The sequence below is a fragment of the Oncorhynchus mykiss genome, chromosome 8 (assembly GCF_013265735.2).
Source record: "Oncorhynchus mykiss isolate Arlee chromosome 8, USDA_OmykA_1.1, whole genome shotgun sequence".
NCBI classification, from domain to species: Eukaryota; Metazoa; Chordata; class Actinopteri; order Salmoniformes; family Salmonidae; genus Oncorhynchus; species Oncorhynchus mykiss.
In genome coordinates, this window is record NC_048572.1 from 17,814,360 (window position 1) to 17,835,626 (window position 21,267).

Here is a 21,267-nt window from a genome sequence, read left to right on the forward strand (position 1 = left end):
ACTGAAAAGCAGTCAGGACACAATGACTGCTATAAATAAAGACCAAAGCCTGAGATCTTCTACTATAATGCCTCAATGATTCACTCCTTACATGTTTCTGCAAATTAGTTTGGCCAACTCATTTCACAGTGGTTGTGGGTACACTGTAAATGTAAACATAGACAGCCAAATTGCCTTTCCTGCCCAGTTTTCGACTAGCTGTCGTATCATTTATGACAAAGTTAGTGTGCGACGACATGGATAACATCATGGTACCAAGTTAAACATGTAGCATTACAAAGCTGCAAAAACATGGATACAGTTGCTATGTCAACACGCAAGCTGCATGTACATGGATACAGTTGCTATGTCAACACACAAGCTGCATGTACATGGATACAGTTGCTATGTCAACACGCAAGCTGCATGTACATGGATACAGTTGCTATGTCAACACACAAGCTGTATGTACATGGATACAGTTGCTATGTCAACACACAAGCTGTATGTACATGGATACAGTTGCTATGTCAACACACAAGCTGTATGTACATGGATACAGTTGCTATGTCAACACACAAGCTGCATGTACATGGATACAGTTGCTATGTCAACACACAAGCTGTATGTACATGGATACAGTTGCTATGTCAACACACAAGCTGTATGTACATGGATACAGTTGCTATGTCAACACACAAGCTGTATGTACATGGATACAGTTGCTATGTCAACACACAAGCTGCATGTACATGGATACAGTTGCTATGTCAACACACAAGCTGTATGTACATGGATACAGTTGCTATGTCAACACACAAGCTGCATGTACATGGATACAGTTGCTATGTCAACACACAAGCTGTATGTACATGGATACAGTTGCTATGTCAACACACAAGCTGTATGTACATGGATACAGTTGCTATGTCAACACACAAGCTGTATGTACATGGATACAGTTGCTATGTCAACACACAAGCTGCATGTACATGGATACAGTTGCTATGTCAACACACAAGCTGCATGTACATGGATACAGTTGCTATGTCAACACACAAGCTGTATGTACATGGATACAGTTGCTATGTCAACACACAAGCTGCATGTACATGGATACAGTTGCTATGTCAACACACAAGCTGTATGTGCATGGATACAGTTGCTATGTCAACACACAAGCTGCATGTACATGGATACAGTTGCTATGTCAACACACAAGCTGTATATACATGGATACAGTTGCTATGTCAACACACAAGCTGTATGTACATGCTCAATTCATGAAGCATTCAACCTTAAAATGAGAAACACATCCATGGCCAGATTAAACCATTGCCCATGCATGCTTAAACGATTCATTAAAACCAAAGACCACAGAAGATTTAAAAAAAGTTCTGCTCATTTAAATTTCACAATACATCAAAGTCTAATTTTACAGGAGTACAGTACACCAGTTTGGTGACTGTCTTGAACAAAAGCAGTATAGACAAGATCCATTGACACATTTTTGCCGAGAGTCCCAATGGATAGAGAAGGATGACCACCAAGCTGTTCAAAAAATACACTTAAATGACAGTGATAGAGATGGCTTGGAGCCAAGCAGATGGCTTTAGATAAGCTGGGCTGAGAAAAATAAAACCTTCTGTAGCAAGTGTCCTTCCAATCAGTTGGGACTCTTTTTTTAGACAAATGTTGGTTACTCAGAAAATAAATACCATTTCAGGCAGGAGATAATGGTTGGTAAATCCACGTAGCTCACTTATCATGGCTGCGGTGTACTGTAGTGAGCAACAAAATGTATTAGATTGATTTAAGGCATATGCCAAGTCTACGCTATAAACTTGATTTTCTCTACCCTGCAGGCCAGAGCAGTTAGAATCTTGACAGATGGCATGTGTGCCATGGCTACATGTATTTGTAAGACTATTTGTGAATTATAACAGTTTGGTTGAATAAAATATTTTAAAAGAACATATAAAAGGCTTTAGATATTTTTGAGCAACTGCTATGGTGTTTATTCACTTTGAAAGGCACTAATAAGCAATGGAAACATTTGAAGTGGTTGGTTTGATGAGAGCAGTTTGATATTCAAATACTACATTCGCATTAACTGACAAAGTACTTCTTATTTAGAGCTGCAGGATTTCCCGGGCAATAAAGCACATTTCAGTGTTGTCATCTATGTGTTTACTGGCACAATTAAGCATGAATTTTCTCCTGTGTGCTCCTCCCGGTCCCTCAGCAAAACTCAGACAAAGTGCAGTACATATGCTTTTGTCCCAAATGTACAGTAAAATATAGGTATAGTGGCTATCTATGCAGCTTTAATCTAAATTCAACAACATGTGAAATAGGCTAATACAAGTACATATCTTTGATGACAATTTTCATTCACATTGTGATACTCCATTGTAAACACCCGTATCTTGAAAGCTTACTGGCTTTTACCAAATCAGCAATTTATGACTCAGTCACTTTTTCCTTGGCACCAAAATACTTCAAAATAAGCAGTCTTAGTACAACTATTCTTGCTGATGATGGTATGCTGTTTGGTTAATTCTGACTTAATTGCTGGGGGAAAAAAACAAGAAAATTGAGGGTTCTATTAAATCACTTTTCTTTCCTTTGCAAAGTAAAAAATATGGCCACTGAGCAAAACTGACATTGATGTTTCATAGTGATTAAGTTGGGGGCATGGTTAACGAGCCCTCACCAGTGGTCATTATAGGACAGTTACAGAGCCCAAAGCAGTTAAACCCAACTCATATCTCACATGCACACTTGGCCTCACCAGCTATTGGCTTATTATTTGTGGAGGAACAACGTGAGTCTTTTGAAGTGGGGGAAATTGACTTCACCTCAGCTGAGTGAAAGTTGTTCAACACTGCCAATTACAGTAGCTCATCTAAACAATCTGGTACTCCATGTCATTGTTTTTGTCTGACTGCCACATCACTAGTAGCGTCTGTTGCTAGATGCCATATTAAAGAAAATGATCACAGAGACAAAATTCTCAAATTAACGCATTTCAAATAGGCAATATGTTATGATTTTTTTCCTGGTAGGACAGTGCTTCAAGAGTCAGTGTTGTGCAGACCTATTTAATTCATCCCCTGTGAGGAGGCCAAGGACGTGGAGAAAAATCGGTCAATACTTGATTCTACAAATAGCTTGCTCCTTACCTTTGTTTACAAATATAACTCCACACATTTCTAAAACGGTCTTGTTCTAGCTGTTGGACACATAAGCACCCATTTTGGGAAGAGAGGAGAACCCAACACTATCTTTAAATGTTCTGTGCTTTCTGCTCCAACTAAGAATCCTGTCATGCCAGAAAGAATCTGTAATTCTCCTCCCACTCTTTCATTTCTCAAACACACCTAAACAACAACACGTGTCAACAGCCTTTAACATATGGATTTCACAGAGCTCAGCTGATGATAGCTACACGCATACAGCACCTAAGCCTACACATGGCCAACAATAATTGCATAAAATGAGGGAACACATATGGTGGTGAACTACAAAGAGCCAAACATTGACATTTTGTAACATATGGACCCAAAAAAATATGAGGAAAACTAAACATTTATCCAGACAATTTAGCACCATCAAGAATAATTGGTTGAGCAGATATAGTAATGGAATCCTGTTTTAGCCAGTCTAATGATAGTAATGTAAATTAACTTCCAACAAAATAAACATTTAGCTTTCCCCCCCTTCTATTCCACCACGGTATTCAGAAGAAAAGATTTATTCAGAAGTTCTTCCTCATTCATTGGCCCTGGGTTTCTGTTCAAAGAGGAAGTAGCTAGCCTACAGTACCTCTTAAACCAAACATTCTTCCCACCGTACTGAGAGTGGTGTTCAGAGATTCTTAACCCACACACCTAAAATAAAGATCCAACCAAGAAAAACAAAAACAGTCCTGACCAATGACAAACTCTAAAAGGGGAAATCCAGAAGTTAGACACTACTGTATGAAGACATACTACAGGACACTAAGAATGATAGGCCGTAGCTTCAGAAACACTATGAACAATGTGTGCAGAGATTAGGATTCAAGGCTAATCTAAACCACTGTGCACAACATATTAGGGATATTCAACCAAAAGGTGGATCTACTGTTTCAGACAAAGCTGCTCACTCTTGAATGCTGTTTGCGAGCTTTGGCACTTCTAAGTTCAGGTCAAGGCTTTTAACCAAATCCTTGTCAAAATACCAAAGTGAAAATGCAGTATACAAAGATAGCCCTAAAATATAGCTATGGGATGTTTACCAACATGCAATGGCTTGGATTCTCAATAGTGCTTGCATGTCTTATTCTTTTTTTTATCTGACCATAATTATTTTGAGAGCTTCATAATTTGGTAAACACAGGAGCTCCTCCCAGAATAGCAAAAACAAAAAAAAGGTGCATCCTACTGGGCACATATGTCAATTCGGAGTAGTGGGCGTGTCCAATGACATGGTTTTAGAGGCCCTCCTTTTGACCACAGAGAATGTATTGTGCTATTTTAAAAACTCATTTTATGCTATTCAAAACATTTTTCCATGGCTTATGCCATGTTCTTATGCTATCTGAGTGACTCAAACATTATATCAAAATTGATGGGGGCCCCATGCCATGATATTGATTGCATTTTAGTTTCTCCCAATCTGTCTAGTTTTTATTTTGGTGATTGTTCGTTCTCAAAGATGATCATAAATAAAAAAATATATATATAGCTCTATTATCTTTTCCACATAGTTTATATCTGGTTGTAGTCTTTTCTGGTTGTAGTCTTTTAAGTTCACTTTGAAAACATTTTACAATCCCCCCCAAAAAATGTATGTTTTAAAAAATATATATATTCTTTAGTTTTGTTTTTGTGGCGGCCATGATTTAGCAGCAGCGGTAGAGGAAAACACTGCTATCTCACCACTAACTCCTACACCACCTCCAGAGGCGGAAACCTGAAGGCCGACTGCCAGGTCAGCCAAGCCCAGGCCAGAGCCCTCTACACCCCCAGCATCCCCTGGTCATGAGTTGCTGGACTCTGGGTCTGGGTTGAGGACGCCAAACTAGACAGCAGCTGTCTGATTGACAACACAGAAGTGAATGGGAAGCAGAGAGTGGGATAATGGAAAAAAAACATGTAAAACATCCCATAGTCTTTCAATAGACTGCAAAATTATGGTGAATATAACCATTAAGGCATATAACCATATAAGCACTCGTTGTGCTTTATTGTGATCATTAATCAAATGTTTAAAGTAATGTGAATTAGACATGCTGTCAGTGCATACATGGCCTCTTCAGGAACTCAAGCCAACCAAACAGGATACCAACTTTCCCCGGTAACTGCTTTTAATGACATGTCACATCTCTCTATAAAATGTCTAAAACAATCCTAATAAAACAGCCAACTTAGATAATACGGCAATAGACGTCAATCTACGTTAAATGCATGTTATACGGTACAATACAGGTTTAGGCTTAAATCAGAGTCAGTCAAATATACAATACCAGTCAAAAGTTTGGACACACCCATTCATTCAAGAGCTATATATTGTTTACATTGTAGAATAATAGTGAAGACATCAAATCTATGAAATAACACATATGGAATCATGTAGTAACCAAAAAAAGTGTTAAACAAATCAAAATATATTTTATATTTGAGATTCTTCAAAGTAGCCACCCTTTGGCCTTGATGACAGCTTTGCACACTCTTGGGCATTCTCTCTCAACCAGCTTCATGAGGTAGTCACCTGGAATGCATTTCAATTAACAGGTGTGCCTTGTTAAAAAATAATTTGTGGAATTTCTTTCCTTCTTAATGTGTTTGAGCCAATCAGTTGTGTTGTGACAAGGTAGGGGTGGTATACAGAAGAAATCCCTATTTGGTAAAATACCATATCATGGCAAGAACAACTAAAATAAGCAAAGAGAAACGACAGTCCATCATTACTTTAAGACATGGTCAGTCAATACGGAACATTTAAAGAACTTTGAAAGTTTCTTCAAGTGCAGTTTCAAAAACCATCAAGCGCTATGATGAAACTGTCTCTCATGAGGACCGCCACAGAAAAGGAAGACCCAGAGTTACCTCTGCTGCAGAGGATAAATTAGAGTTAACTGCACCTCAGATTGCAGCCCAAATAAATGCTTCACAGAGTTCAAGTAACAGACACATCTCAACATCAACTGCTCAGAGGAGCTAGTATGAATCAGGCCTTCGTGGTCAAACTACTGCAAAGAAACCACTACTATAGGACACCAATAAGAAGACACTAGCTTGGGCCAAGAAACAAGAGCAATGGACATAAAGACCGGTGGAAATCTGTCCTTTGGTTTGATGAGTACAAATTTGAGATTTTTGGTTCCAACCGCCGTGTCTTTGTGAGACGCAGAGTAGGTGAATGGATGATCTCCGCATGTGTGGTTCCCACAGCGAAGCATGGAGGAGGTGGTGTGAGGGTGTGATGATGCGTCGCCGGTGACACTGTCAGTGATTTATTTAGAATTCAAGACACAGTTAACCAGCATGGCTACCACAACATTCTGCAGCGATACGCCATCCCATCTGGTTTGCGCTTAGTGGGACTATCATTTGTTTTTCAACCACACAATGACCCAAAACACACTTCCAGGCTGATTAAGGGATATTTGACCAATAAAGAGAGTGATGGGAGTGCATCATCAGATGACCTGGCCTCGACAATCACCCGAACTCAACCCAATTGATTTGGTTTGGGATGAGTTGGACCGCAGAGTGAAGGAAAAGCAGCCAACAATTGCTCAGCATATGTGGGAACTCCTTCAAGACTGTTGGAAAAGCCTTCCTCATGAATGCTTTTGAGAGAATGAGAATGCCAAGAGTGTGCAAAACTGTCAACAAGGCAAAGGGTGGCTACTTTGAAGAATCTCAAATATAAAATCTATTTTTATTTGTTTATCACTTTTTTGGTTACTACATGATAATGTATGTGTTGTGTCATAGTTTTGATGTCTTAAATATTATTCTACAATGTAGAAAATTGTAAAAATAAAGAAGTAGGTGTTTCCAGACGTTTGACTGGTACTGTATATAGTTTGCAGATTTCAATCCAGAGGCAGACTTATTGGTCAGAATACTCTTAGATCCATAGCTAGTAGAAAATATGCTGCAAATTACAATATTATTTCAGACTCAAAAATAATGTACTTGGACAAAATGTTCCATCTTATTTTGTCCTGGTCAGAGTTCACACACATATTTCAAAGAAGATTGAGCAACAGTGCTGGTGTCTCAATACCAGAAAAAAGCCATGGGATTGGCTCAGGCATCCACGTGAGCCGTTTGTTCCACTTAAAGAGCTGTGGAAGGCATAGTTAGACTGAAAGGCACTAGTCATTAAGGTTCTCCTTTGTGTTGTGTACTGCCTCAATGAACATAATTGACTTCCAACAATCCCCTCCCATTACCTGGTCCTCAAGGAGAGCCTAAAATTGGAACCAAATCTGATTTGGAACATTCTCAAGACTTTAGCGTGAAAAATAAAACATTCAACGCTTTTGGCCTTAATCCCCCCTTTCTCTGATTCCCAGCTTGTCAGTCATTTCTTAATGTATTTTCATCTTAAAATGACAAAGTCAGGAGGGATGCATTTTGGGTTTCTGGTTCCTATTTGAAACACAACCTCAGCCTCCTCAGGTTGGTCCGTTCTGCTTTTGACCCTAGATGTTTTTCTTTTGGGTCCCTGTAATTGCACCCTTACTCAGCTTGGAGGGCCAACATCAATCCTTCCATTCATAAAGCTGCAACTGCCTCTTAGTGGCATATTGGGTTTATTAAAACGTTATATCTGTATCCCAGTCACTTCCCAGCTAAAACAAGCTATCTTTAGACTCCCACTTTCTACTCCTTTAACTGGCATAGTTACATCATCAACCTGCAATTATTTTCTCCTTTCTCTCAGGCAGTGTGGCATCCTCAAATCACTGGGAGCAAACAGAGGAGAGAGATTCTAAACACAGACAAACGTGTCTGTCTCACCCAGCCTATGCCTTCCCAGCAATCTAAAACTGAAGCAACCACCACCACAATGATTCAAATAACCCAGGCAGCAAAGACAAGCCCAGGGATGATCATTTTATGATGGCAAGGTTTGCACTGCAATTATGATGGAAAAAAATATTGGGCAAAATAATTAATTTCATAAATCTAACATAGAGTGCTGTAAATTATTGGGCTTGTAAGAATAAAATATATATTTATCTGTATCTATTATCTGAATGGTCAATTATAGGATTTAAACATCCAAAACAACTTATTTGTAGTCCCAGTCACCAGTCCAACTTTACCCATGAGAATAAATAGACTACAAAAAGCAGTTGCTGTTTTGACAGGGTATTTTGCACACCAGACACATGAAACCATGGTGAATGCAAAAGGCTTATTTTAATTGTATATATACATATATTCAGCTTTCAATTAGATTAAAAACATCTGCCTAGTGCTTACTAATTTGAGAAACATAGGAGCCTACATTTGATCTCTACAATGTGCCTGTATCTTGTACTAAGATAATGGGATAAACGACTGCCCCAGAATTCCAGTCATCAGCATACCAATTAAACCCAATGAAAGTGAATCAGTCACGTCTGGAGAGAAGCATTACTGTTCAACAGTTTCAACAGCAGCACTACAAAGGTTACGTCAGAACCTTTCATAGACTCTCCTAACATTCTAATAGAGTAGCAAGGATGCCACCACATCATAAAGTGGTTCAGGAGTGATGTGAAAAAGGCTTACTGTAAAAATGCCAACGTTTGTGCATTTCTTAACAGGCCCCATTGTCATGATGCAACACTCTGAGGACTAATACAATAGAGTGGTCTTGAAGGTGTTTAACCTCTATCCTGCACATCCGGACACGCCAAAAAAAATCATAGACGCAAATCAAAAATAAACATGTTGCCACTGTGGGGTCCACGTAGCTTTCATGGTGAAAGTGTGATGAGGGACAGGGACATGTGAAGTTTTTAAGTGTTGACTCCACCCCCTGTGACTGTCATTTAACTAAAGGGGGTTTACCAAGGATGCCCAGTGGCTCGACTGGCTTTCTTCTGCGGGCTGTAAACTAAGAGTTGAAAATATGTCGAAAAAGCACAGTTTAGGTTTCAGAAAACCTAAACACATCCAAGAGTCCACTTCAGTCATAACCACAGTAAAACTTGAGCTGGCATGGATTAACAAGTGCAAAACAGCTCAAAGAAGAACAAAGATAAATACTGCAGATAAGGAGACACAAACACACAGTCTTGTACAGCTAATCTTGTGGGGACACACTTCAGTCCCATTCAAAATCCTATTTTCCCTAACCCCTGACCCTAAACCGTACTCTTACCCTAACCCAAAAACAAAACCTTAACCCTAAAACTAACCCTAGCTCCTAACCATAAATGTAATTCTAACCCTAATTCCAACCTTAAACCTAAATCCCCTAGAAATAGCATTTGACCTTGTGGGGACCAACAAATTGTCCCCTGTTGGTCAAATTTTAGTTTGTTTACCATTCTTGTGAGGACTTCTGGTCCACACAAGAATAGTTAAACACACAAGAATAGTTAAACACGTCCACACACACTAGTAGCAATGTGAGGCAGAGCTTCTTTATACAAAATGTAAAGCTGCAATATTTAATTTTGGGCTACCCGACCAAATTCACATAGAAGTGTGAGTTATAGATCTCCCATTCTCATTGAAAGCAAGTCTAAGAAGCTGTTCTATGTGCTCTATTTCGATGTTTCCCATTCTTAAGTTTTGTTTTTGTTTAATTTACTTCCAGTTTTGTACACCTGCTTCAAACAGCTGAAAATACAATGTTTTTGGTTTCATGAAAATATATTTCACAGTGGTTTAGAAGGTACAATGATTCTGCTTCTTTTGTCAAACTGAATTTAGGTGAACAATTAGAATTTTAGAAATCAGGAAATGGCTGATCAATTTCTTCATATTGCACCTTTAAGTATATTTGTCCACTGCATGTGACTGTCCCACATGACATTGTGTGTAATACGAATGTTACTATATAGCCCGTGGTGACATCACAAAACACAGTTGAGAGACTCTTGGGAAAAGCAAAAGGTAGGTAATGCACATAAGAGTACTGCACATAATCAAATCAGTTAACAAGATATGAAAAAGTATAGAAGTAAAGAAAATTACACAAATAAGACCATGGTGGACCTTCGATAACACCCGACCACAAGAGGTCTGAAGACAGAAACTCAACTCTGACCTCTGATGTACCCATCTTGCACTGCGGCTCAGTGGAGGCATAGTACCGCTGTATGCACTCTACACCACACACAGTTAAAACAATCTAGCTCTCCAGTGAATAAAATAGCATGGCTATGAATGTAACTAATGTTTACCAGAGTTCACTAAGCTGACATACCGTATTGATTTTGTTACCACAATACACTATCTGACATTAAAATCCTGCAAGGGAGCAATATATTCATATTTGTTTGCGTGCACAAGGCAGAAACTACACTGTTGCCTGGAAATTCCTGCCATAAGGACTCAATGGTCTGGGCCATTCACGTTGTTATTTACCCTGACAGAGGGACTGCATGGGGTGACCGGAAAAAGCTCAAGTATAGACGTTTTTCCAGGGTAAAATGTAAACATGTAATGTCCTAGAGCCATTTCCCAGCACCTGTTTTTGAGCAGTCGAAAATACGCATCAATGGGTAAAAGAGGGGAACACTTATGTTATTATTAGAATTCATCAAAAACACAGGAATTAAGATGTCAAAGACATCCCAGAAAAAAGTTATACCCACATAGCTCTGTATACGACTTGAACTTACAAACCACATATACCCTCAAAAATATCAAAATGTCTCCTACACGGAGTTAAATCTCTTTCCGTGCTGCTCCATTGAGAATGGGGCAAGGGAGGGAGGGAGGGAGCTGTGGGGTTTTTAAATGCTATGGAGAGGACTATCATCCTGAAGTGACATGCCTTCTCTCTCTGAAGACATGGCACCCTTCATTAAAGCTGACATCACAACGGGGCGGGACGCCTATACTAGGTCGATTGTGGGTGATGTTAGAGACAGATTTGGTATAAATACCCTGAGCCCAGTGGCCTGGGTAGCAGCAGCCAGCTCAGACTTAACCTCCAGACTTAAGGACTATACAGCAACGTGCCGGGACAGCAGCCTCCCGACCCCCACTGATCTTTTGGAGCCTAAGTCTTCTCTGCTGGTAGGTGTACCCCTGCCTGTTCTCTCTGGTCTGCTCTCTGGGTGTGTGTGTGTGTGTGTGTCTCGTGAGTGGCCCTCTGTTTCTGGTGCTGTGAGGTGTACAGTGTGTATGGGGCCATGGAGGAGGATGTTGGGGTCTTGGGGGGAGTCAGTTGGGTGCATAGTTGAGGATCAGGTGTAAGTAGAGGGTTCTGGGGGTGTCTAGCTTCAAGTGTTCCTCGTAGCACGGGTCTTAATCATCACTGTGATGAGATGGTTCACTTGACGGTGGGGAAGGGACAACCCATACATAACAGACTGAGGTAGCTCTGGATATCTGACTGAAGATTGGGAGTCTGCAATGTTCCCTACTGTGCTTGTTTCTTGTAATTCTGACTCAGAAATGTTAGTTTGCTGTTGTGCAGGCCCTGCTATAGAATGGTACTGTGTGTCTCGCCACTGTCTCTGTATGTTGAAGACCATTGACATTTCAACAAACTGATAGAATGTCTGAAAATATTCTGATGTTCTACATTTCTTTCATGCAGGTTTAACGTTACAAGATGGACCTCAGGGTGACAAGTGTTCTCCTCCTCCTGGTGGCCTTGGCCGTGGCAACGCCAGAGAGATATTACCATGTACAGAAAGTAGCCAAGCAGCAGTATCCTACCAAGAGCCATGTCCAAAGTAAGTCTCAACATCTTCATGGCTATCAGCATGTTATTGTTGTAAAATATATTTTGTACATCAGCTTTGCAGTACATTCTCTTGGTGGAAAGCTTATGGAAGGTTTCATTCCAATTCTAGAATGTACTAGAGGTTTGTCAGTCGGACCAGGAGTTTTTCTTCACCACCTGACTAGGAAAAACTCTTGGCCAGAGAATAAAAATGTCAACCTGGAAGATACATGACTGTTTTGAATTCCTAGTTTTACCAAAATGGGACTTTAAGTACAGAATAGTGAGAAGTATATGTAATATGGACAAATAAGCATGGTTTGTTAAAATATTTGTTTTAAAAAGTTACTAATTAGCCAACCAGTTTAATGTTATTTAGCCAATTAATTAATTTAAAATGGCAGAATATCCAGCATTACTTTAATTTACAACAAAAAAAATACATCACTGTGGAAGTTAACAGTTTCTAGTAAAACACTCTACACAGAACATGTAATCTTATGAAACAGATAGCACATTATCCTTAACAAGGGAACCAGTAACAGATGTATTGATGGGACCTGAGGCAATGTCTCAGTCAATATTGTTGAGGGTTTTCACCTGACCATAGCTGTGGTGGCAATAGGAAACCATGGGCCCATGCATCCTTCCACGCTCCCAAGACATGACACACTCGTTCATCAACAGAAAGTGGATAATAAACATTAGTTAGGATAACAACTATTCTTCTGGCTGCAACGGTGCTGACAGTCAGACCACAGAGGTTCTGTAGAAGTGAGAGCCAGGGGCAATTATCACTTCTGTATGCCTTGTTAAAACACCAACATGCACCAGCTGCCACATAACACTGCTTCCAAGATATCTCACTCTTGACAAATATTGAAATATCCTGCTAAATATCCTACTATCTTCTCTTCAGGAGAAAGCTCAGAAGACAGCGGGGAAAGTAGAGAGGGTAAGACAGTGGGGCTTGACAAAATGGAAGAGATCAGACCATTCTGTCAAGAATGTGGTCCGGAGTCAAGTGTTGCCGCTCAACCAGACTCCGGCACTCAGTAGCTTTGTTGAAGATGTTTTGATGCAGTTTTTATGGCCGGTGGCCTCTGACATATAAATAGAATACTTTTCCACAAGTCAACAATGAAAACAGATGTTACCACATTGCACTCCCAAACAAACCACTTTGTAGTGTGCTTAAATTGTCTCAATACTTCAAAACAAACACCCTAAAGTAGAGTATACAAAATTGCACATAATCTCAAATATGCATCCTCAGTTTATATAACGTTACAATGTGAGAGCCATGGCATAGCCTACATATAGAAATATATATGGTTTGACGCTGACAATAGACACGTGATCTAGGCCTAAACCATTCAGACTAGACAAGCCAAGGTTCAACAGCTGGCTATGCCACTGTGATGACCGTGGTGAGTACCATCACCTCCCAGTTTCTGAGGTATGACTTGGCTGCCAAAGTGTCCAGTTCTGACACATTCTGCTCTTCTGGGGTTTCAAACCTACTCCTCAGTGGCTTTCAAATTACAGCCCTGTCTCGCCGTTTTGTTCTCAAAGTGCTATTCCAAAGCAGGAAAAGGCAAACACGTTTTTCAACAAATAGTGCATCCAATCCACTTCGTTCACTGTAACCAAATGTTCCAAATGTGTAACCAAATGTTCTGATTTTGTATCAGTACTTTACACCATGGCAATACAACACCACACATTACTTGAGGACAGTGTTGGGGAATAGTGAACTATATGTAATTTAACTAAATTTAACAGTAGCTTAGAGGCGGTTGAACTACATTCAAATCTTGGTAGTGTTTTCAGTAGTTAATTACTTTTGGGCATACAAACAACATGGATTCAGGAAATTGTTGAGGTATTGTGGGCTGACCTCTCAAAGACAGGGATAAAAGTATCCTGTCAGCATTTCAGGACTTAGACCAGATGCCACCCATTTAAACCATTATATCCCAATATGGCCTGCATTGTACCCTAATATGTCCTACCCTGTACTGCCTCACAAATTCCACACTAACAAAGAGGAGGAAAGGTTTCAAGGTGAAGCACATTCATCAACAACTGGAGGACCACAAACCATACCATGCACTACAGACAACTTGGGAAATTAAAGGGCTCAACATAGTATGAGTAAATTAAACTAAAATAACTGGCTACAGTAGTCTAATATAGTCGCAACATGCTGTGCATTGTACATGTACACCAGTGTTTATCTGACCATCTCCTCAGACCACTGGTGCTGTCAAGATGACCCTAGGTAAAAGCAGTCCGTTCCCACAACCTCCCTCCATAAATCACAGAGCTTACTCTGTTGTTTAAAATCGCATTGTGGTGTTTCAGAGGGGAATACCAAAGCAAAGGACAAAGGAACCAATTGACAAGCAAGTGGTCAAAGAGAGGGAGAAATGAACTTGACTTAACAATGATACATGACATGATCAAAAGTATGTGGACACCTGCTAGTCGAACATCTCATTCCAAAATCATGGCCATTAATATGGAGTTGGTCCCATCTTTGCTGATTACCAGTCTCCACTCTTCTGGGAAGGATTTCCACTAGATGTTGGAACATTGCTGTGGGGACTTGCTTCCATTCAGCCGCAAGAGCATTAGTGAGGTCGGGCACTGATGTTGGGCGATTAGGCCTGGCTCACAGTCGACATTCCAATTCATGCCAAAGGTGTTCGATGGGGTAAAGGTCAAGGCTCTGTGTAGGCCAGTCAAGTTTTTCCACATTGATCTCAACAAACCATTTCCGTATGGACCTCTTTGTGCACGGGGGCATTGTCATGCTGAAACAGGAAAGGGACTTCCCCAAACTGTTGCCACAAAGTTGGAAGTACAGAATTGTCTAGAATGTCATTGTATGCTGTAGCGTTAAGATTTCCTAAGGGGCCTAGCCCGAACCATGAAAAACAACCCCAGACCATTATTCCTCCTCCACCAAACTTTACAGTTGGCACAATGCAATGGGGCAGGTAGTGTTCACCTGGCATCCGCCAAACCCAGATTCGTCCGTCAGACTGTCACATGATGAAGCGTAATTTATCACTAGAAAGAACGTGTTTCCACTGCTCCATAGTCCAATGGCCGCGAGCTTTACACCACTCCAGCCGTCATTTGGCATTGTGATCATAGGCTTGTGTGAGGTTGCTTGGCCATGGAAACCCATTTCATGAAGCTCCCGACAAACAGTTCTTGTGCTGAACTTGCTTCCAGAGGAAGTTTGCAACTGAGGACAGACGATTTTTACCCGCTACGTACTTCAGCGGTCCCACTCTGTAATCTTGTGTGGCATACCACTTCGCAGCTGAGCCGTTGTTGCTCCTAGATGTTTCTATGTCACAATAACAGAACTTCCAGTTGTCCAGGGAAGCTTAAGCAGGGCAGAAATTGGACAATTTGTTGGAAAGTTGGCATCCTACAGTATGACGGTGCCATGTTGAAAGTCACTGAGCCCCTCAGTACAGGTCATTCTACTGCCAATGTTTGTCTATGGAGATTGCATGGCTGTGTGCTCAATTTTATGCACCTGTCAGCAACAGGTGTGGCTGAAATAGCCAAATCCACTAATTTTAAGTGATGTCCACATACTTTTGACAATGTAGTGTATATAGAGCAATGACAAGCAGAGGCAAAATGTTACATTTTCAAGCCTAATTCAAGAGATTATAATTTCATACTTTGCTTTATGACTTCTATTTGCACAGGATGGACATCTGAGAGATAGTAGTTTAATCCGATCAGGGAAACCCCTCCGCCACTACATGTTTGCAACAGGACTCAATAGCAAAAAACAACATGACTGGTGCATGTTGTTCCTCAATACCAATACAAATAGGGCACAGATATCAGTCATCAGCTTTCTAAAACATCTAAGATCCATTTGGGGCCTCACTGAGAATACATCAACATATAAAATGAAAGACAAAGAATTCAGATGCATTAAAGAATAAAAGAAAGTGGACTCAACTCTTCAATTAAGAATACTCTGATAGCAGACAATGGACTAAGTGTCTAAGTTCACCTTGAGTGAAATAAAATGAACTCCTGAAAAACAAAAACAACCTAATTGAGATGGGGGAAAAAAAGAGATCCTGAATCTAAACCAATTGACTGTACTTGTTAACTGCATCTTAAAGCCACAATATGTAACTTTTTGGGCGACCTGACCAAATTCACATATAAATTATAGATCATTTATAGATTATAGATCATTCTCATTTTTGGTCAGGTCTTCTATGCTTCCCTTTCGGTTTTGTACATCAGCTTCTAAACAGCTGAAAAAACAATATTTGTGGTTATTGAAAACATTTCACAGAGGTTTAGATGGTACAATGATTCTCTACACTATACACTGCTGTTTTGTCACAAACTGAAATTATGTTGAACTATTAGAATTATAGCAACCAGAAAATAGCAGAGTGATTTCTGCTTATTTCACCTTTAAGTAATTATACTTATCCATTTACCCAGCTGTTGCAGGGGAGCCAGGTATTCCAGGATCCCCTGGTGAGCCAGGACCTATGGGCCCCCCTGGGCCTCCCGGCAAGAGTGGCATGGGACATCCCGGACCAAAGGGCCCAGCCGGGACCCCCGGACCTGCTGGATACTCTGCAGCTGGCAAGCCTGGCAACCCAGGTGCTCCTGGGAAACCAGGTAGTAATGGCATGCCTGGTGAGAAGGGCCATACTGGCGCAACTGGCGCCATGGGTCCAAGAGGATCTCCCGGTTCCCCTGGAAGCCCAGGACCTGCTGGACAATCTTCTGTTGGCAAACCAGGCCCACACGGTCTGCCCGGCGGCATGGGGCCAAGGGGTGAGCCCGGACTTAAAGGACATCCAGGTATCCCTGGTCTGCCAGGACAAAGGGGAGAGAAGGGAGTTGGTATTCATGGGGCACCAGGTGCAAATGGTGCAGTGGGACCAATGGGACCATCTGGTATGCCTGGTCTACCTGGAGTTGGTAAGTCTGGTGCCACTGGATACCCCGGGGAGCCTGGAAAGTCAGGTACTCCAGGTAGGGATGGAGCTCCAGGGGCCATGGGTCTGCCAGGGCTAAAGGGCCACAATGGAAACCCTGGGGTAGGAGCACCAGGAAAGGCAGGTGAGAATGGCAGTCCAGGTATGCCTGGAAATATGGGACCTAAAGGTCCCCAGGGACATGCTGGACAACCAGGTGCACCTGGCATGCCAGGAGTTGGTAAACCAGGAGCTAATGGCATGCCAGGAGACAGAGGATCACCAGGTACATCCGGAACCACTGGTCAAAAAGGAGAGCCAGGGCCAACAGGTTACACTGGGGCAACAGGTGCTACTGGGCTTACGGGTCCAGCTGGTCCCCAGGGTGCTAGAGGATTCCAGGGAGAGACAGGTATTCAGGGACTTAAAGGTGATGTCGGCATGGTGGGAGCTCCTGGGGCAAAGGGAACCAAGGGAGATCAGGGACATCAGGGTTATGCAGGGAAGTCAGGTATCCCCGGGGCAGCAGGACCTCCTGGTGCAACAGGTGCTACAGGACATCAGGGTAATAAGGGAGGTCAGGGCCATACTGGCGCTCCAGGTACTCCAGGTGCAAATGGGCTTCCAGGAGCAAAGGGACACACAGGCACACCTGGAGGACCTGGGAAACCAGGCGAGAACGGTATCCCAGGGGGAAGAGGACCAGTGGGGCCTTCAGGTCCAGCAGGTCAACCAGGTCTTAAGGGTCACCCCGGTCTTCCCGGCACACCCGGCCCAGCTGGCCAGATGGCGAAGGGAGTTTCTGGTCCCATGGGTCCACCTGGAGCTCCTGGTTCCAGAGGTCACAATGGTAACCCAGGTGCTATGGGACCTCCTGGCCCACCTGGTCCCCCTGGTGAGATGGTCTACCATCATGAGAAGAGCATGCCCATAAAGTCCCATGAGATTATGATGCCTCATCATGAGATGATGAAGGCCCCTATGTCTGCCTTCAGCGCTGTTCTGACTAGGGCTTACCCTTCAGCGGGATCACCTATTCAGTTCAACCAGATTATTTACAATGGTGAGCAGCACTATGACTCCCAGACTGGCATCTTCTCCTGCCAGGTACCAGGTCTCTATTATTTCTCCTACCATATGCATGTCAATGGTGCTAATGCATTGGTGGCACTGTACAAAAATGGTGAGCCAATCATGTTCTCATACGATGAGTACAATAAGGGCTTCTTGGATCAGTTGTCTGGCAGCACTGTACTTATGCTGAATGCCCATGACCAAGTCTACATTCAGGTCCCTGATGAGGAGACCAATGGTGTCTTCGCTGCCGACAATGTTCACTGCTCTTTCTCTGGGTTCCTGATTGCTTCAACGTGATACAGACACTAATAAAACCTTGAAACCTTAAAGAAAGTACTTAAAGAATAGATCAGTTTACAACTTCCATTGAGATTTGGTTGTCATTGTAGAATAAAAAATGTACGTAATATTCTACAAGTTAATTTGTCTTACAAAAAGCTAAAAAAGTAAGAGCAGCAATTTTCTGAAGTATTCCATTGAGACGGGCATTCAGTTCATGGAAGCATTAAAATAAATTCAGGGGAAGAATATAATTTAGGAATTAAATGGTTTTTATCACTATTCCCTATTTGCACAAGTATTCAGCAAACAATGATTAAAAAGTTTGAAAATACACAAAATGGTGCTCTTTGACTGCCTGCAACATTTACAGCAGATTTTTTGTTTTCAAAGTGTTTAATAAATGTCTTGTAATATACATGCAAAGGAAATCATGTTTTTGTTTTTTTGCAATGCTGTAACAAACCTTTGACAAACCAGCAGTGTATTATTGTTACACGCATTATGAAAAACAGTCATTCAAAAATGTACTATGTCAACAACAACTTTATGCCTGAGGATGCATTTATGCTATGTTTAACTTACTGACCAAAGTAAAGAATAAAGTCGAAGTTCTGAAACTGATGCTTTTGTCTTGTTTTTTTGTGACAGTACGGTAGGAAATTGAAAATATTGTTTGATTTTGAGCCTACTGATACGGCCAATTAAATTAGTGATTCAACAACGGAAAATGATTGATTCTAAAATAAGTGATCAACCTACCTTTGAATGCTGATGTGTTGTAATTGTGGTCGATGGCAGCGACCATGTCTTTCCAAAAGTCTGAATTCACCTCACTCCCACGCTGTTGACCAAAACAAAATAATGTTCTTGAAATTAAATGCTTTATATATGTTGTTGTTTTTTATATGTTTCATTTGAACAAATGTGTAAACATTAACTATCATAATGAACATTGATTTGAATAGATTTTACCTTGCGCAACATATCCACAACTCTTCCACAGAGAAGAGCCCCAGGTAGATCGAAATAGTTGTCATAAAAATAGTACTTTGCTGCGGAGAATAAAACAGAATATATTTATTGTGAGAAACAATCCAATCATTCACCACTCTGTAAATTGGAAATAAAGTAAGAAGAAAAAGGCCCATGTTTTCAGGAGATTGCATTATCATGAACATTCAACTGCATTACAAACAAACAAAAAAGCACAAACAAAAAGGAAGGGGTCACACAGATTCAAGATTTAAGACTTACTAGATCTCGTAAATGTGGTATTGAGGCTATTAAAGTGGTTCCATTCCCTTTTTGGACCGTAATGTTTAATGATCTCTTCTGTTCTGAGGTTATTGGTCCCATGGGTTGCTCTAATGAAAACAAACAGGTTTAAAGTCAGGCGTTTTATTTATTTTGGGTGGAAAGAGTAACAAAAAGACATGCGTGCCCAAATACTGTACATTCATACTGTACCAACACTTCAAAACAGGCATTTTTCCTATCAATATTAACAGAAACCAATATCACGGCATGCATTTAACTGTATCATTAACTGTAAACCTACCGTAAGACAGTTCCATCTTCCGCCAATTTAACCAAGTTTCCATCCTCAAGGTCTACCACTAAGCCCTTGAAACTGGACATACAGAATAGACATTTCATAGTGGTCATTGCCAAAGAAAACGCATGTTGATCCATGTACTATGCTACGCAATAACAATAAGAATCTGTGAGCATTATTCAGCATCTTCCTTTTTGCTTAAAAAGTGCCCTTTATCCAACCTGAAAATGGGGTAGTCTGAATTTACAAGGGCACACCACGGTCATTACTCATGACAGCATAGAGAGGAAGGGATGATTGTATTCAGTCATTCTGCTGCTGCTAGTGACTCACCAGAAATCCCAGGTAGCAGGGGTCAGTGTGAGAAGGTCCTTGTCATAGTCTTTATGCTCCACCAGATACCTGGTAAAGCTCTCATAGATCAGCTGCAGAGAGGCACAAAAGGGTCACTGTTATAATCTATCCACAGGTGGGGTGAACATTCAGTGACACTGAACATGTATTACTGTACAATACATATACACTGTACTGTACTGACAGCTACCACGATGGAGCTGCCTCGTATGCATTAAACCTATTTGTAAAGTCATGGCTTCAATGTCATTTACGTTCCACACAGAGGATGCCATTGGTTTTCTGCAGCTGGCAGTCAGATGTCACACAGACGTGACTCATACCAGATACCTTAAGGGCCTGCTGGCTAATCTGTTGTTGCTAGCATATTGCTTATACATGTCATGTTAGCTATTTCATGTTGCAAAAGAGAAAGATTCCCCTGCACTACAACAATATCGTTTTAGGTTTTGGCGCGTGCAATTCGACTGCAACGTTTAGCATATGAACACCATGTAGGAAGTATTTTATATTCCATTCGTTTCGTAATACATTACGAGTAGGAGCTATTGATGAAATGCAGCGAACCGTGAATGTCTGACTTGACACTGCGAGTTGGAAAGGATGGTGATGTTGCATGCAATCATTAGGCTACTTGGTAGCAATTGCCGGCTACATTGTTACTGTATCGTGCTGTTAGAAATGCGAAGAACAGCACGCAACGTTAGCTTTAGCTCGTGAGCTACAAATAAACTCACCCTGGAGGTCTCTTTCAAATGGTACCGACAGAGTGTGTGGTCCAAATCAAAACCAATGACATCACAATCTGAAAGGGAAAAATATTCGGTCATTTTAACGAAAATGCTGGAAAACAAGGATGTTGCCCTGTGCACTCCTGCACACTACTGTCAATCAATGGGCTCGTTTGCGTGGTTAGGCTGAAGCAACCGACTGCAGGCGAAAGCCGATGAGTACGCTTCGAACACACCGACTGTATTTTTGCGTTTTGGACACCAGAAGTGCTTTAATTTCCAATGGAACGCTGCGTTTGCCTTGCAGCGTTGCGTTTCAGTGTGTTCTGTGTAGGTCATACGTTCGATACATGGAATGTATGCATCAAATTGTATGCGTAGACTTGACAGAAAGTAG

General features: G+C 41.2%; 2 protein-coding genes across 2 annotated transcripts in view; one reads left to right on the plus strand and one right to left on the minus strand.

Annotated features, from left to right (window-relative positions):
- LOC110529517 (5'-nucleotidase domain-containing protein 1) overlaps positions 1-21,192 on the minus strand; it is a 79,299-nt gene extending 58,107 nt beyond the window's left edge. The window contains exons 1-6 of the mRNA XM_021611761.2: positions 20,877-21,192; positions 20,119-20,210; positions 19,789-19,860; positions 19,485-19,594; positions 19,203-19,282; positions 18,990-19,071 (exon numbers count right to left, since the gene is read on the minus strand). Coding sequence (XP_021467436.2) covers positions 18,990-19,071; positions 19,203-19,282; positions 19,485-19,594; positions 19,789-19,860; positions 20,119-20,210; positions 20,877-20,969 — 529 coding nt within the window. The 5' untranslated portion in view covers positions 20,970-21,192. The remainder of the gene's footprint in view (positions 1-18,989; positions 19,072-19,202; positions 19,283-19,484; positions 19,595-19,788; positions 19,861-20,118; positions 20,211-20,876) is intronic.
- On the plus strand, positions 11,077-18,851 carry LOC110529515 (collagen alpha-1(X) chain). Its single transcript, XM_021611760.2, has 3 exons — positions 11,077-11,228; positions 11,755-11,893; positions 16,387-18,851. Exons 2-3 carry the CDS (start codon positions 11,770-11,772, stop codon positions 18,243-18,245), a joined length of 1,983 nt encoding a protein of 660 aa, XP_021467435.1. The 5' UTR covers positions 11,077-11,228; positions 11,755-11,769; the 3' UTR covers positions 18,246-18,851.
- Positions 21,193-21,267: the final 75 nt, after the last annotated feature.